This window comes from Sceloporus occidentalis, unplaced genomic scaffold (assembly GCF_023333645.1).
Source record: "Sceloporus occidentalis isolate IW3139 unplaced genomic scaffold, rSceOcc1.0.p SCAF_122, whole genome shotgun sequence".
Lineage (NCBI taxonomy): Eukaryota > Metazoa > Chordata > Lepidosauria > Squamata > Phrynosomatidae > Sceloporus > Sceloporus occidentalis.
In genome coordinates, this window is record NW_028317102.1 from 2787706 (window position 1) to 2806335 (window position 18630).

Here is an 18630-nt window from a genome sequence, read left to right on the forward strand (position 1 = left end):
CAGCCTTTTTCATACCCCACCAACTACTCTTCTACATGTGCTTTTTCTCATATCACCATATTAGAGAGGAGACACCGCGTTCCATCCTTTAGGTTTAGGATGGCACGGTTTAGGGTTTTTTTTTTGCTATGAACCATTTTGAAATTATTATTTGTGGTTTACTCCATTGTTGAGGTTTCCGGTCACTTTTCTTTTTTTATTTTTACGCTCAGCGTGAAGACGACAGGGTTCGGGTCTCCAAGACGAGAAGTGACACGGACTATGAAAAGGTAATAAAACAGAGTCTTGGGATTTTATGATCAGCGCGTATTGATTTCCTTATTACAGCTTCACTTAATAAGCAATTCAGATGGAAACGTCCATAAAATAAAACTCATAGATCAGCTTCTTTAATGAAATTGCTCTTTTCCGAGCGTTAAACTGACATTTGTCACTCTGCTGTGAATTTATCACCCGTTGGCAGAATCCATGCGCTGCCGGGGCCGCCGAGCAGAATCTACGGTTTACCCGGCAGGTCAGCTGGACTTTGGGCGTCTTTCGCAATATAAAGACTACTCTTCATAAACCCCTCTCTTTATTTCTCTATTAACATTCTGATCTCTTTATTTTATATTTGATGGCGCGCTTTCCTGCCTCTGGCTGTTTCTAGCGGCCCACAGAAATATTGGCCCACAGAGGAGGCATTCCGCTGCATCTCTCAAGCTGCAGCTTCTCTTAAAACATATAAATATCACATACAGATGTTTTCCTTATTGCTTTAGTGTCATGATTTTCAGGCAAAGTATTTAGGAAATGAGTTTATGACGTTCTTATATTATATTGTTTTATGTTTCATACAGGGTCCTCCCTGCGCTGTTTGCCTTCATACAATGCAAGCAGTTATGTGTTTTTTATATTCTGGGATGACAACATTTATTTTATTGGTGGTCCGATGGTTTGTGTATTCGTGAACTAACGCAAATAAACCTTTTGGTTGTTTTAGGTGACGCCGGCTGTAGACTTGGCCACCGATGAAGATGATGGAGAGCTGGCCATGTGGTCATCAGAAGTGAAAGTGGTGGAACTTGAGAAGGACGGCAGGGGGCTAGGATTTAGCATATTGGACTACCAGGTACATTTTACTGTCATTGTGGTGATTTAAGATGGTAGATGCCTAATCAGATAAGATCCCTGAATGGAAAGGGTTATTGGTCACGTTTAATCCAAACCGCATCATTTTAAAGTGGTTTGAAGGTAGAATTTGAAGGTAGAAGGGCCCAATTGGCCCCTCGAGTTTCCCTGTTAATTCCTTTTGTATTTTCACTTTTTTAAATGTATTTCGTTACTTAATGGCCCATGGTGTCTAGACATGTTTGACAGGCTTGCTGGAAAGGTGCTAAACCTGTCCACCATGGGACCAGGAGTGAGCGTAAACGTTACTGTATGTGCAACCAGACACATGATGTCAGCGCGATGTCAAAAGTCTCACTTAAAATGCGCGTCTATTTTATGCCATAAAGCCGCATACTTTGCTTCCAGATCCGATGTTTCCATGGGATGCATTTAATCAAAATGTGCTATTTTTCACTTTTCTTTATACAACAGTCACATATTTTTTTTAAATGTAGCATTTTTAACTTGTCACTTATATATTTTTGTTGTCAAACAATGGTTACGGTTAACCCCTTGTAGAAGGCTCTATTATTATTTTTTTTTATTATTATTGTTGTTATTCGCTTTGTTGTGTTTTTATTTTTTATTAAAAAAAATGATTCAAACTGATGGTCTATAAAAAGAAAAAAAAGTAACCCATAACATATCTCCATTCCGTCCATTCCGAACCCAAAATTTCTCCCACTTCCTAATAATCACACGTTTTATTTTTTAATCTTGCACTTAATTCATCCGTCTTGTCAGAATTGTGGATTTAAAACTTCCACGAACTTATTTCGATGCCCTATCTTTACAAATTCTTTTTTTTTTCCTCTCTTCCGTTCCTCCATTTTTTTTTTATTTATTTATTCCTCCGCTCCCGACTATAAAATAAACGTGATATATCTGCTGCCAGTGGCGTTTTAAAGCATGACATTACATTTCAAAGTTATTGCCCATAAACATGATTGCCATTCATGCAGGAGCCGGAGCCCGGGGCGACAAATGGACTCTGCGTGCCATCATTCATCTCGGGGAATTGTCTGATTTGCTGATCGCATTCAAATTTATTCGTGAACTTTCGCAAATACACATGTAATTATAGAGCGGTGCGGAGCTACAATGCTGCATTATAACAACGGAGGGGTCTTTATCTTTATCGAGGATATACCCGCGCATTAACATAACAACCGTTTACGGCTCTTTTGTATCGGAGATAATGGATTATAACATCGGGATCTTTCTGCTCTTGCGTTGACTCGAGGAATATGTTTTACTTGCCGCTTTGAGCAGTTTTTAAATTTAACTCCTAAAGTGCTACTACCCCTGAACCTGTACCGCCAAAACATTAGGGATACTCCATCAGTCATATACACTTTAAGGCCTACGATAGCTGGGTAGTCCCTTTAACTTGCCATGTGGTCCCCATGCAGAATCCCCCATATGCATTTTTCTTCCCCCCCCCCCCGTTTTCTTGGCTTGGAGGGGATGTATTTGGCTGAACACATTTCCCGTGGCCTGTGCCCACGTGGTGTACTCACCACCATTCAGCTCCAGCGCTGGCTGAGAGTGTTCAAAGGGGTCTGATGAGACCCTCTTCACGAGCATGCACAGAAAGCGCTTCCATTCGTTTCAGTGGTTTCTTGCCACCGATTGGCTGGTTTGACCGAAAACTGGACCACAGAGAGGGGGCTTTGTGCTGCAGCTTCTACTAAATATAAGTGTTTTTTTTTTTCCTATGGGTTTAATGAATTCGTATTGAAGTCACTACAAAGCACTTTAGAGACTTCCTGGGAGACTTGACTGTCCCTTTAAAGCGATACTTAGGTAGCAGCGCGAGAGGGGAACGGGGAGCGCGCGAGAGGCGAAAAGGGGAGCGCGCGAGAGGCGAAAAGGGGAGCGCGCGAGAGGCGAAAAGGGGAGCGCGCGAGAGGCGAAAAGGGGAGCGCGCGAGAGGCGAAAAGGGGAGCGTGACCCAGAGACCCTGGGAAGCAGCACTTCACCGGGAGACCCTGGGCCAAATCTAGAGAGTTTCCAGGCACAAACAGAAATATATTTAGGGAAAAGGGCTGCCACGCCTGCTCTATTTAAATAAACATTATTTAAATGATTGCGCAGAATCTGTTGGCAGCACACGGGTGGATCAGGCAGGGGGTGATTCAGATGGGCAGGGAATGAGACCCTTACCCTGACTGGTGGAGATTGTCTAGTCTCCAGTATCTCCATTGGTAGGGTGTAAATGGGCAAATTAACCCTTTATCCTCACGGGTAGGGTATGTTTGGGAGAATGAACCCTTTACCCTTATGGGTAGGGTATAGCTGGGACAATGAGCCACTTACCTCCATAGGTAGGGTACAACTGGGAGAATTACCCCCCTGGCCCCGAACTTAACCGCACCGAAAGCCAGGTTGTTTTCAACGCTTTAAACTATGACAGTTACAGCGGGTGTAATAGCGCCGCGCGTTCCCGATTTTAATATTTCATAGATCCGAGCTCACACCTTCCGTATCTCCTCTCGCGATTCATCTCAGGAGCCTCTCAATTAGCAAATAGATTTACTAGACCAACAACCCTTTCCAGCAGAAACGGAGTGAGGTTCCTTTCCAAAACGCCTTCCAGATATTTTCTCGCGCTTTTTTTTTTTTAATTGGCTGCGGAGTGGATATCGGGTTCGGAATCGCGTACACGCAGTTACCCAATTTGTAAGGAATTTTCAGAGGAAGTCGGCTTAATAAACCCAGCAGCTTATCTCCCCCACGTACAGGTTTGATAATTGCCATCTGTGCGGTTTTTTTTTGGGGGGGGGAATGTAAAATCTATCATGGAAATCCTTGGCTACGGGTCAATAAATAGCAAGATCTTTTCGTTTCTTATTATACTGTAAATTCCAAGCTCGCTCCCCCAGTCTAACCGCTCACCATCGCTCGTTGTTTTAGGAAACCGTTTATTTGACCCGGGTTATATCGGAGCCGCGTGCCTAGAATTCCACCTGCGCTCTCTGATTTCCCAACGTTGGCAAGAAAGTAACGAAAAGCTCTGTTTCACGTAGAGAATTTTGACCCCCGTTCTGGGACATAACGCGTCAGAAAACTGCATTAAAGAACGCCATTGAAACGGGCAAATAATTCGGTGTCGGTGTAAATAGATGGCTGAATCTCGTTACCGTCAAACCTTAATCAGTCGTTGGTCTCGTCTTAGATTCAGGAGCCGTATGTCTATCCCACGCATGTTTTAATCCCCTCACCGTATTACCCTCTACCACTTCTGCTGGGAGACTGCTCCACTTATTTACCACCCTCTCAGTGAATCCCTACATTACAGCTAAGCCTCAAAGAACCATTTAAGAGAAGAACCATGCCTGTCCATCTTCTATAGACTTCTTCTATGCAATGAAACAAGTTCTTCTTGTGTTCTTCTTTTTTTTTTTTTTATATCCCCATCCACCCGGACACCCAGCTCTGTGTCTACTGCTCACCCCCCCTCCCCCCACCAGCATTAAGCAGTTTTTTTTGTGACGGCAACTCTTTGAGTTTCTAAGTCTCTGTCGAGCGCACCCAGCAGAGTCTTATAACAAAGCATAAGAACATATTCTTCAAGAAAAGTGTGTCCTTCACCGGTTTTTTTGCTGATCGCATCACAAACGTGACGGCTGCTGCAACCACATTTGTTTGGGAATTATTGATCTTTACTGCCCTCTCTTGGCCAATACCCATATATCTTCACCGCGAGAATATTCCGGCGCTGTCCTGAATCAGCAAATACTCTTAAGTTCTCCATCAACCTAATGGATCAATTCCGTCTACCGCGCGGCGCGGCTGTAGGCAGCACTTTATTGTTTTATTTTTTTCCAGGCTGCATTTGGGGAGGAAGAGCAGAGGAATCTGTAATAAGCAATACTAGAATCCCGTTTTCTGAGACCTTGCTTGTAATTAAGAAATTTATTGGAAATAACTCAAGATTATTTCACACGGACAATGCTTATAGGCGTTCTAGAGCCCTCCCTGGCAGTCGAAACACAGGCAATCTAGAACGTGTCCGGAATGACCTTGGGCGGAGTCCTCGGCCGTGGTATCCAGGTTCCTGCATCTCCTGTGTTTTTATTTCTCTCACCTCGATATTTTATTCCATTTTCTATGACGGACGTTCTTTTAGAACGTTACAAATGTTTCCGGTTTTATTATTATAGTTGTTGGATGTAATGGGTTTTTGAGGGACGCTCCCGAGCTCCGTCATTGAAGAACGCGTACGGGGGGGCTTTCTGCGCATGCACACTGGGGGTCTTGTGAAACCCCCTAGAACGCCTGTAAAAAGACAACACTGGAGCTGGCTGGCAGTGACTGCAGCGCATGTGCAGAGTGGCCTACGGGAGATGTTTTCGACCAACTCTGGAGGCCAATTATCCGCTGGGTGGGGAAAGAGGGCAAATTCTTGAGGGTGGGATTCTTCCGAGTCCCCCTCTGCACGGAACAAGTATTAATTAAAGGGGACCCTTGCTTTATGCATATAACGGTAGCAAAACAAGATTATACAGAGACTGCTTACTAAAAGAAGTAAAACTGATTAGTGGTGTTTGGATCAGAGCTGACAGTTGTCCCCAAGTATCCAGGAGCAGTCCTGCTGTAAGCAGATATGTCCCCTTTGTCAGTGTCCTGCTTCGCTGTTTAGTACACGCAGTGTCCCGCGGCCTGGCAGACGCTATAAACGCGCAGGACGTACATGCAACGAACAGTTTTTGTCCGGAACCAAAAAAACAGGAACATGGAAGAGAAAACGGTGCATCTGCTCTTGGATCTCAGTTGCCGGTTGCATTATGCATGCGCAAGCAAAATTATAAGCAATATCTCCACATCAAGCAGATACTGGCGTTTCCTCTCCGTTCCGTCTCCGTTACTTTCTCTTGTTTTCATGGCGCCCTCAGATATTTTTTGTTCCGGTTCCACGCCAGCCACGGAAAAGGCATCGCGGTTGGGTCGTAGCGCGTTTGATCTGGACGAGGTTGATATCTAACGCACCGTTTGTGCTTTTGGCTCCATCTTCAGGATCCTTTAGACCCTGCGCAGACCGTCATCGTTATCCAGTCTCTGGTATCCGGTGGGGTGGCCGAGGAGAGCGGCCAGATCTTACCCGGCGACCGATTGGTCTTCGTTAACGACCATTACATGGACAACGTCACGCTGGACGACGCGGTGGAGATACTAACGTCCGCTCCGCGCGGAAACACTCACCTGGGCATCTGCAAACCACTGGTGGTAAGAACTCCCGGGGAGCAGAAAAAGAGCTTAAAGTAGCTTCTAATCTGTGTTTAAAAAATAAAAATAAATAATATCTTCTATTTCTAGCAACAGGATCAATTCCAATTGATTTAAACCAATTTAAATTTACGATTTCTATAAATGCCGTAATAAATTTGGGGGGAACCCACGACTTTGCAAATTCTCAAACTTTCATTCAATTTCAACACTTTTATATATCTTTTTTTTTTTTATCGAAAATTTATTGGCATCGAACCCTCCTCATTTAGCCCAAAATTTGGTTTCTTTATTTCCAGACTGAATTCAAAGAAGAAACTGGAATGTTTATTGAAAATGAACCCGAAGAATCCCCAGAGCTCATTAATACAGATTCAAGAGCAGAAAGTTATGTTTTCCATGTAAGGGCCGAGATTCTTATTTTTAAAAAAATGTAGTAGCCAATTAATTAAAGAGATAATTGAAAAAAAAAAAAAAAAAAGAAATAATATTAATAAAAAAATATTTATATACCGTAATAAAAAAATAAATTAACTATACATATAATTGCCATTCTGAGCTACTTTGTCATGAACAATATTATTAACCTTATTATTAATATTATTAATCTTTAAATTAAAATCGTATGTTCCCGGGTCGCATTTGTGCCAGACATGCGCTGAGTGCTGCTAGGTGTAAAAATATTTCAATATAAAACCCCAAAAAATATTAATCTAGTGTGAAACCCAAAAAGAAAGACCCCGTTTACCTTCTAGACCATCGTTTGTTGAAATACCCAAAAAGAAACATTTTTTTTTTTGTGAATAAAATTAACGCCACATGGAAACAAACCAACCGAGGACAATTTATTAGTAGGATACCGGCTGACGTCACGTGACTTATTCGCTAAGCGTTACGTTGACGTTGCAGAGCTTTTATTTCACCGAATTATGTGTAGATTATATTTGTAGATATAGGTTAACCCTTCGTAACTCGAGGTGGAGAGTGACAGCATCTCTCCGGGAACGATAATACATTCCATTCGCTACGAGACGGGGATTCAGCAACTTCCAGTCCGGTGTAGAGCCCTGCGCGGGACTACTTTTTTAATCCCGCTCCCGCGGTTTTTAATCCCGCTCCCGCAATGTGGGTGTGCCGCTCCCGCCCGCTCCCGCCACATTTGTGGCCAATCCCGCCCGCTCCCGCCACATTTGTGGCCAATCATGCCCGCCTCCTTACCTGATTTCCCGCGCGGCTGCCCTCGAGTTGTTCCCTCACGGCGTCTCTTCTCTTGCTCCGCCCAGGAACAAGGCGGAGTCACAGGAAGTGACGTCACATCACGTGACTCCGTTTTGTTCCTGGGCGGAGCAAGCTAGGAGACACTGTAAGGGAGCAGCAAAAAGGCAGCCTTGCGGGACTGCGCGGGATTACCGGGACCCGCAGGTACAGTGCCTGACCGCCCGCTTCCCTCCGCAACCCCAGCAAGACCGCCCGCGCCCGCGCCTCCCAGTGCAGTCCTCTAGTCCGGTGACATTATGAAAACTTTTTTTTTTTTTTTTGTAGATACATTTCTTGTAGGTTTTAGTTTTCATGGACTCTCCACTGATTGGTTCCTCCAGCCATATGCTCTGTCCTTGTCCCCCGTAACCGTCTATAAAGTTATCATGCTTAAGCATTTAAAGGGACAGTGAGATGAGATGCTATGTCTTGCTTTGAATGTATTAAATTGTCAACGTGATCAAAGCAGAAACCACTTCTTACTGAAACCCCACAAACCTCTGAAGGCTCCTCTGCGCTCTTATCCATCCGGTCCTTGTCTCGAGAATAATTCTGAGGTGTGTCTGGGGTGCTCCCCGTTAGTATAACTCCGAGGGGCTCTTTTTCATTGTTGGGTTTATGACGATCCCATGGCCCTTTACTGACCACTTCACCTCCGTCTTGGTGGAGCAAAATGGGCCTTTAATTGGGCCACCCGACGCGGTGTCTCGCTATGTAACCTTGCATATAATTCAGGCTTACTTTCCTTCTCAGCCAAAATATGATGTGTTGATTCAAGAGGAGCTGGTCGATGAACCGTCGTTGGTGATGGGAAGAGTCTTTAATAGATCATACGATGACCGCGAGCCTGTACGGGACTCGTGGGAAATGCATGAGCTGGAGGGGTTTGTTGAAGAGCGAGAGATGCTTGTGGATGAGGTTTATCCGGAACAGGAAGGTTCCCGTCCAGAAGATGATTCCATTCTGCATTACGGAGGAATTCTACCTTCGCTGAGACAGGAGCCTGGCTACGATCGGCCGTGGGAGGAGGAGGCCGTACGTATTGTGCTAATCAAATAAAAATGATAATAAATGATAAATAATTTTATAACTAATTTATAAATATTATTATTATTATTTAGTTCAATTCTTATAACTACCTGAGTGCACTTACTGTGTAATTCCTTCCCGTGAAAGGCAATAGAAAAATAATCCTGGTACGAACTGTAAATATTTTATTTTGCAACCAAGTAAATATGGTGTTCTAATTCTAGAAGCCACCTGGGGGAAGCCATTTTTTTCCCTCTTGTGCTTTAATATAAGTGCTTCCTATGAGGGATACCCAATTTATTGGTACAGACAAAAGTTATTCACATGTTTGTAGACATGTAGAAAAATTCTGGTTTTATGTTTCAAGTTTGCAGAAGACCGGGGCACAGGAGGGCAATTCTCCGATCGCATTGTAAGGGAGAATAACAGGTGGGATGAGGAGCACTTGAACCTGAACACTGCAACGGAGGAGGCTCAACGCGAAGGTATGACGGATCAGATGATATAATGTATCAATGTTTTACCCTAAACCAAGAAAATGGCGTTCCCCCTATGATTACAAAAAATTTAATTTATTTATTGATTTTGTAATTCTTGTGTGTTTATACATTTACCCGTTTGACTGATATTAGGTCGCGTTAGGAGCCTCAAAGAACCTGAAATCATTTTTGATCCAGACAGTATAGCGTTACAAGCCGGCATTGCGAAGGAGAAGAGTCATCCCGTGCGACAAGAAATGCCGCGTACCCAGATATGGTCACCCAGGTACGTGGAATTTATCCAGCGGGGGTTACAGGGGTATTAGTGGACCGCGGCGCTGGATGCTGTCTCATTTGGGTCAGTTTTTAATGTCCTGTAAGCCAAGGGTGTTGGTCGACCAGAGTCTTTACCAAGGAAGCGAGGGGTACACATGGTGTATTTACTCAGCGTCGAGCGCTCTCGCCTCCTCCTAAATCTAAACGTCTTCTAGTTCCTTTCTTCTTCTCATGAATACACTAGACATAACCTGCCATCCAAAAGTTTGGGGTCACTTAAAAATGTCCTTGGTTTTAAAAGAAAAGCAAATTCTGGCCACTAAAAAAAACCATGAAGTGGATCAGAAATCCAGCCCAGACGGGGTTAATGTTGTAAATGACTATTGTGGCTGGAAATGGCTGATTTCATAGGCGTACAGAGGCCCTTTATCACTCCCATCACTCCTGTGTTCCAATGGCCCTTTATCACTCCCATCACTCCTGTGTTCCAATGGCCCTTTATCACTCCCATCACTCCTGTGTTCCAATGGCCCTTTATCACTCCCATCACTCCTGTGTTCCAATGGCCCTTTATCACTCCCATCACTCCTGTGTTCCAATGGCCCTTTATCACTCCCATCACTCCTGTGTTCCAATGGCCCTTTATCACTCCCATCACTCCTGTGTTCCAACGGCCCTTTATCACTCCCATCACTCCTGTGTTCCAATGGCACGTTGTGTTCGCTGATCCAAGTTTACGTTTAAAAGGCTAATTGATGATTAGAAGCCCTTTTTGGGATTATGTTACAGACAGAAATTTCCTTGTTTCCCATGAAAACAAAAGTTTGGGGTCACTCAGACCCCAAACTTTTGAACGGTGTGTTACCGCGTGATATTCCTGGTTTAATGGAATACGCACTTTGTTTCCTATTAATACAGATCAACAGATAAAATCAAAAGGCTGGAGTGAGAGAAAGGGCACTCACACTTAATCAAGGAGAGCTTAACTAAATCACTCTTAGATTCCCTTTTGGAGTTCAGGAGTGGAAATCCACGCCGTGAGACGCTTGCTAATTCTTTCAATGGACCTTCTTCCCAAAAGCACCCCAATCCTGTTAAAAACACGTCGGCAGATCAGACCCATCCACCTGCGATAAAGCCTCAAACTCTGTTCCTTTTTAATCTCAGAAAGACATTAATGGGGCGAGCGGCGGCTCTCGTAGTCATTTCGATTTGAGAAAAACTTTATTTATGCCCGAAAGATCAGATCCAAAATTAGAAAAGCCTTGAATTATGTGCATTAAATAATAAGCATTGATTTTTTTTTTTTTCGAAAGCGAGCAATAAAAATCCCGTTGTGCTTTTTGGGTGTTTAAAGAAAAAATATTCCTGTATATATTTTACTCGACGCGCTTAAAGCCCCCGACCGGCCGCGACCTCTGAAAATAACGCCGCTCAACGCATCGACGTTTTTAATAGGACCGAGTTTTTTTTATTACCAATTTCGGGCTGAAAATGGACTTGGCCTGTTTTCAATTTACAAATTGAGGTGAAGGATTAAACCGTTTTAATATCAGCCTCATTAGGAGCTGCGGCTCACGTTGAGGGGGGGGGGCCCTCAACGAGCGCCTGAATCTCCTTACAGAAAAAAAGGAAATTCAGAAACTTTTTTGGGGGAAAAAATCCATATTATAGCGAAACTAGATTTGTCGACCCAAAAGCTTAATCTTTGGGGGGGTTTTTTGTGCCGTAAAACATAGAACCTGTTGGCAGATCGGCCCCATTCGGCCCCCGTCTAGTCGCCCGTTTCTCCTGCTGTAAAGACTCAAACCTTAATCAGTCGTTGGTCTCGTCTTAGATTCAGGAGCCGTATGTCTATCCCGTGCATGTCTAATACCCTCACTGTATTACCCTCTACCACTTCTGCTGGGAGGTTGTTCCACTTATCTACCACCATCTCTGCAAAGTAAAACTTCCATACATCCCATCTCTGACCCTCTAGTTTTAGTCTCTTGTTGTAACATTTCTTCTCCTTTGAAATAAACTTCCCTCCCGTACTTGAACTCCCTTTTATGTATTTAAATGTCTTATTCCCCCCTTTATGTAGTTTTAAAGGTTTACAATCAGCCAATCAGAAAGCAGAGGTGAGGTGCATGCTGGGTCATGTTTAACGCACAAGAAACAGATAACGCCGGTGGGAATTTTCCTTTAATATACCGTTTATCGTAACCTATTCATCGTTTATTCGGCTCTATTACTTCGTATACATTTTTAAGGTAATATGGCTGGAATCGCCCGTCGGCCCGGATGCCGTCGCCTGGGTTTTTTTTTTTATTATTTCTAGGTTCATAAAAAAGACATAAAAGCTTAAAATGTTTTCTTTTCGATAATTTTAGAACGCGTATAATTTGATTGCGATATAATTAGCCGAGCGCTCGTGACTATATAATGGAATGATGAATCGGTTTGGTGAAGAGTAGCGTGAAGCGCCATTAACGCTTCTTTCCAATCAGCTTTTTACGGTCCCGGATCCTCCGGGTAGCGATCAGATTTTTTTATTATATGTATATTTTTTATCGGTTTAGCAGCCGAAGATTTTGCGCAGAAACATACATTTTGTGCTTAGAAAGTCAGGTCATTTTATTAACCCCCGTGACCATTAAAACGCCTTGGAATTCATGGAGTTGGAACTTAACGATCTTGGCGTGTGGGGAACAGGGGGTCACGTGACCACGATACAGATAATATTTGTCGGGGAGGACATAAAAATGGCTGCCCTTGTTAGTCTGAATGATGGTTTCTCTTAGGCTCCTCGTTTCTTTGCCCTGTCAGTTTTTTGATGTAGCCCCTCTTGGCAACGCATGGGGGGGGGATTCTGCAGAATCCCACCATATGAACACATCTCCTGCTGCCTGCGTACTCTCCACCAATCCAGCGCTGGCTCGGCGGGGGTCTTACACGACCCCTGGTTGGCGTGCGCCCGAAAATATTCTCATTGATTTCGAGGGGAGCACTTTCTTGCCATGGATTGTCTGCTTTATACGCGGTCTTTGTTGGTGGGACGCTAAACTATCGCTTAAACTCCCTGTTCTCATGATCTGCTGGATTATTCCTCCCCATTGTGGAAAGGGGAGTTCAGAATGGGAGTTGTGGGAAGTTATGCGAATCTTCAGCAGAAAACAACTTCTAGAAGTTTTGTTTCCTTTTTCTGTAAAGTTTTATGGGACTTTATTTCATTTTGCCGGTTATGATTATAGCCTTTTTTCCCTTTTGTTAAGCTTACCCCGCTTTATTACGGTTTTTTTTAATACTTTTCAAGGAAATGCTTCATTTAAGTGTAATTAGTAATATCAGAGCCTTCATTTATAAGGAAATTCTTGGTATTTTAAATACGGTTTCTTTTAATGTTTCCGCAGATATTCCAGCGCTAGCACGAGCGAATTACCGGAGAGAGAGGAGGGCGAGGGCGAGGAGACGCCAACGTTCAGCCACTGGGGGGCGCCTCGCGCGTACGTTACCTTCCTGTTTCCCGTCCCACCTGGGTGTCACGGTTTAACCCCTTCATGATACAGGGGTTGTCATTTTTAGCGTATCTTTGTTCCCTCGTGACTCCCCTTTTCTGCGTTTAGTGACCCCCCAGAAATTATATATTGGGCTTTCTCTTAATAACTCATATAGTTATTAAAAAAACACATTTTCAATTTCTTCCCACTAGGTTAGGCCCCACTGATCACAAAAAAATCCTAGTTTATGTTCAACAATAATTCCCTGCATTTGTTTTTTTTTTAAATATATTTTATTGGGTCGTATTTACATTAGTGTTAAAAGTAGCGTTATATTTTACACTATTTTTCCTTATCTTTGAACTTTGGATCGGGGCAAGAAATTTTTTTTTATTTAGATTTCCAATTGAAGGGGCACAAGGTGTTTGGGACATATTTACATTTTTTACATTTTGACATTTAATTTTTAGTTATTTCTACATTTTTTTAATTTTATATTTTTTTATGGGAAGATACCTTTTTTTTTTTTAATTTTATTTATTTTTCATTTATTTGTAACTATTACATCCTTGTCACCTAGGGTTTTTTTTTCCAAGGAGGTAATAGTACGTCCAATGTCACGAAGGGGTTAAATATATAAGTGTTACAGATTCTCAGAGCAGTTTACCTTTTTTTGTGGTTGTTATCTAGTGTTGAAATTTGGAAAGAACCCAACGTTTCCCTGGGGATCAGTATCGTCGGGGGACAGACCATCATAACCCGGCTGAAGAACGGGGAAGAGCTCAAGGGGATATTTATCAAACAAGTTTTGGAGGACAGCCCTGCCGGGAGAGCAAATGCTTTGAAAACTGGAGATAAAATATTAGAGGTGGGTTCTGAAAGTGTTATTATGTTACTGTACAGTTGAAAAATGGAGTACTAGACCTAGATGAGGTTCAGTGGCAGCTAACGCTTAAGGAACAATAAATTAAAAATATAAAATATAAAAATGCAACAGTGGTTTCCAGTTCCAACTCCTAAAATCTTATTGTGCTTCAAAAGTTCGTATACACCAAGCTGAACAGTCCATTTAGGAAACCATATTTGTCCCGCAAAAATACGCATTAATAGAAGCGTAAAACATATTTTCTTAATCACTCATATTCTCATTCACTCACTCTTACTCACGCTTTCTCATTCTTGTTGAGATTTGCCCCCTGAAGTACTTTTATATTCATTGTTCAAAGCTGAAAAAGAATATACTTATGTCATGAAGAAGCTGCAGCTCCATAGCTGCGGCTTCCCAAATGCATAAGGGGGCCTCTGCAGAATCCCCCCCCCCCCGGTGCATTTGCAAAGAACATCTAAGGAAAAGAACATCTAAGCTACCATATGCATTCAAGTGTGAAGGGTAGCTGGAGTATCGCTTTTACAATATTAATTCTGGTTAAACTCCTTTGACTGACTTCCGTTTTATGTGATTCCCAGGTCTCGGGTGTTGATTTGAGGAGCGCGACTCACGACGAAGCTGTCGAAGCGATAAAAAATTCCGGAAATCCAGTGGTTTTTGTCATTCAGAGTTTATCGAACACCCCGAGGGTAAGATGTCTTTATATCGGGGGTTCACCTCTGCCGCAGGGTCACGTTTCAGAGATAGAGAAATGGGTTTCCCACACCGAAGGCATCCACCTTCCTCCCGTTCTTCGTATCGGCGGACTAGAGGCGTCCAGATATCGCCAACAATTCATTCTTCTGAACCCCAAGTGCTTTAGTAACATTTGGAGAATACTCGGCCCCGCCGTATGGTTAAACTATACACTGTTGGTGACACTTCAGCTGGTAGTTTTCTACTACATTACCTCTTAATTGTATCATTCTTTTTTTTTTGTTTAATGCTATTTTGGTTTTGTTAGTTTTTTGTTAAAAATCTCCCAAATCTTGTTAATGAATCGTTTTACGTGGATTCTTCTTTTGTAATCTCATACCCCAATCTCTTTTTTTATAAGTGTCACATTGAAATCAAGTTTTTAAAAATATTTTGTTTTTAACCCAGTTTGTAGTTTTTGCCCCATAATATAATGTATTCAGCCAGCTGCATATCAGCCATTTGTATGATTCTCGCTCTGTTATCTGACCCCCGATCTACTAAACACCCCGACTCCTTATCATACTGCCTGTGGGGAACAATAGAATGGCTCAGTCTTAATCACCAAGAGGACCCCATGACACTTGAAAGAGCTTTATTGGCAATGCCATAAAGTTTGAGTGGGAAAAGTCACTCACAGGGGTGTAAGTATACTTTATATTTCATAAGGTTTAGTTAAAACTCGCTTTTCTTTAACCTTTTGAATGCCAAAATCTATCTTAAAGTATTTAGCTTTGATAACACGAGCCTTTGATAAATTCCTTTGTGTTTCCTTTCAGTTAATTTCCACGGGACAACCAAAGGTATTGAAACGTAGCAACACGAGCCAGGACGTACCTGAAAAGGTGAGACGTTTCCAAACTTCATTTCAATAATAAATTCTGCTTTTTTTTTTTTTGACCTCTGTTTAGTTAAAAATGTAAAGTTTAAGTTTAGTTTCCTATATTTAGAAAACTCTGTGATGTCTTTTGCTTTCATTCATTTTATGACACCGTACCATGGTTATCACCACGCTGCATTTCAGTTGACCCCTAAAAATATATCCCCTTTGTGAGTAATGGCTTTGTGATTTACAGTTTGAACCAGTCATAGGTGCCAAGTGTCACTTAACTGCAGGGGGGGGTCTAGGGTTTGTGGCAGCCGGGAGCGATATTTCTTTAGCGCACCCCTAACTATAACTCACGCTTACACCATACATTTACTATCTCACTCACCTCACCAACTACAGACTGACCCCCGACACTCCATAACACACACGGAGACACCAAATACTAACACACATGCATTCATGCTAATGCCACCCACTCACACACACGCTGACACACACACACTCATGCTAACACCATACAGTAAAAAGTACACTGCTGCTCTCATCACTACTGCCCCGAAGTTAGGTAATGCATGTTACGGATCGCTGCTTGGTGCCCCGGTCTCGCGCCTGCTTAGCGGTGAATAAATTGGTCGCCCCGCAAGTCCAGGGCTGTTTATGACCTGGTACAAAATATTTATCGTTACTTTGTAGCTGTTTTACCGACGCTCTTAATCACCAAGAGAGAATAATTATACATCCAAAGCATTCACGTCTCCTAATCGTTTGCGGAGAAGCATTTAGGAAACATCTCCAGATGGCGCTTACTTTTACGTAAATAAGATTTTATTCAATTAAGTTATTTCTCGATGTGTAACGTTGAGATTCTGAATACGCAATTAACCAGCAATTACGGCGCCTAATCAGACCCCTCGATTGTTTGACACGGAACGCTCAGCGGGTTTGTTTGTGCAAAGACGTTCCGGACCCGACACCGATTGTTCCGTGCCGCCATCGGTGGTGTTGTGTTTTGCTCTCATTCATTCGCCCCCATATGGTTTGTCATAATAACAACTTAACGTATCCGACGCTTGAACGCACGTCATCTCATACATGTGGGACGAAGCCATTCTTAACTAACCCGACCTTGTCGAGAGCCGAACAATTCAGCCTTCAAAGAGTCTGCAGAGGAGATGGAAATTATAACTCGTTATTTACAGAAAGGTACGAATTCACTCAGCGGATTAACTCATTAACCGGGGTCTGCAGGTTAGAGGGTCCAAATTTCAAAGCTCTGGAGAGCCGAAGTAGAGGGACGGACGGCTTTAAAAAATAATTAGGAAAAACGAAGGCATCTCAAAATGTCCGGCTTGGAGGAGAGAAGAGAGAGAGAGACGGGACGGGAGAGAGACATTTAAACACCTAAGGGGATATAACACAGTACAGAAGGGAAAGTTTGTTTCAGAGAAGGAGAAATGTAGGAACAAGGGACCGTAATCTAAAACTAGAGGGTCAGAGGCTTAGAGGGTGGCAGATAAGTGGAGCAGCCTCCCAGCAGAAGTGGTAGAGGGTAATACAGTGAGGGCATTAAACATGCATGGGATAGACATACGGCTCCTGAATCTAACACGTGCCAAGACTGCTTAAAAAATCATGAGCAGTGAGAATAATAACCGTCTCAATAACTTATTTTTTGTGGATACTTTGTTGCCGAAATACAGGCCAGTTTATTGTATAGTGTATCCTCTAGACCAGACCTGGGCAAAGCACGGCCCGCGGGCCACATCCGGCCCGCTGAATAGCTCGGACCGGCCCGCAAGGAGTGTCCTGGTGACTCACCAATGAGTCCGGTGTCCCCCCCCCGCCCCGGTCACTTACCTTAAACTCCTGTGTTGGAAGCGTTTGTCTCGGGTGCCGGCATATGACGTCAGACGCCGGCGATCAGCAGTGAAGCGCCGGCACCCGAGACAAACGCCTCACGCTTCCAACACAGGAGTTTAAGGTAAGTGACCGGGGCGGGGGGGGAGATCCTGAGAAGGGGGGGTTAGGGAGTTAGAGGGGAGATACTGAGAAGGGGGGGTTAGGGAGTTAGAGGGGAGATACTGAGAAGGGGGGTTAGGGAGGGAGGTCTTACTGTGTGTGTGTGTCTTACTGTGTTTGTGTGTGTGTGTCTTACTGTGTGTGTGTGTATCTTACTGTGTCTGTGTGTGTCTTACTGTGTCTGTGTGTGTCTTACTGTGTCTGTGTGTCTCACTGTGTCTGTGTGTGTCTTACTGTGTCTGTGTGTGTCTCACTGTGTCTGTGTGTGTCTCACTGTGTCTGTGTGTGTCTTACTGTGTCTGTGTGTGTCTTACTGTGTCTGTGTGTGTCTTACTGTGTCTGTGTGTCTCACTGTGTCTGTGTGTGTCTTACTGTGTCTGTGTGTGTCTTACTGTGTCTGTGTGTGTCTCACTGTGTCTGTGTGTGTCTTACTGTGTCTGTGTGTGTCTTACTGTGTCTGTGTGTGTCTCACTGTGTCTGTGTGTGTCTTACTGTGTCTGTGTGTGTCTTACTGTGTCTGTGTGTGTCTCACTGTGTCTGTGTGTGTCTTACTGTGTCTGTGTGTGTCTTACTGTGTCTGTGTGTCTTACTGCGTGTGTCTTACTGTGTCTGTGTGTCTCACTGTGTCTGTGTGTATCTTACTGTGTCTGTGTGTGTCTCACTGTGTCTGTGTGTATCTTACTGTGTCTGTGTGTGTCTCACTGTGTCTGTGTGTGTCTCACTGTGTCTGTGTGTGTCTTACTGTGTCTGTGTGTGTCTTACTGTGTCTGTGTGTGTCTTACTGCGTGTGTCTTACTGTGTTCATAGCTTATTCAGTTATTGTAATAAATATTTTAGCCCATTTTTTAGCTCAAAATATTTTTTCCTTTTTTTTCTCCTCTAAAATCTAGGTGCGTCTTATCAGCAGGTGCGTCTTATAGAGCGAAAAATACGGTATGCACTCCGAAGCCTTGTTCATTTTGTTCACTTCTGTGCTGTGCTAATAGTTATTCAGGCCTTACTTATTCAAGCACCTCTACCAATGACGTAGGCTTGAATAACTTTATTAAACAGCACATAAGTTAACAAAATGGACAAGGCTTCGGAGTTTGTAGTTTGTAGAGGTCTGGCCCTCTAAAACCATTCCAATTTCTCATGTGGCCCCATGGGAAAATTAATTGCCCACCCCTGCTCTAGACTGTAAGCTCTTTGAGCCGGGCCCTCCTCACCTGTTGTCTGTGTTAGTCAAATTGTTATGTTATATACTACTTATAA

General features: G+C 43.2%; 1 protein-coding gene across 1 annotated transcript in view; it reads left to right on the plus strand.

The window, feature by feature from the left end:
* LOC149282160 (inaD-like protein) overlaps nt 1–18630 on the plus strand; it is a 69042-nt gene that overhangs the window by 21710 nt on the left and 28702 nt on the right. The window contains exons 17-25 of the mRNA XM_089498592.1: nt 983–1111; nt 6172–6381; nt 8392–8673; nt 9035–9152; nt 9300–9432; nt 12818–12910; nt 13595–13772; nt 14372–14482; nt 15308–15373. Of these exons, the coding sequence (XP_089354718.1) occupies nt 983–1111; nt 6172–6381; nt 8392–8673; nt 9035–9152; nt 9300–9432; nt 12818–12910; nt 13595–13772; nt 14372–14482; nt 15308–15373 (1320 nt within the window). The remainder of the gene's footprint in view (nt 1–982; nt 1112–6171; nt 6382–8391; nt 8674–9034; nt 9153–9299; nt 9433–12817; nt 12911–13594; nt 13773–14371; nt 14483–15307; nt 15374–18630) is intronic.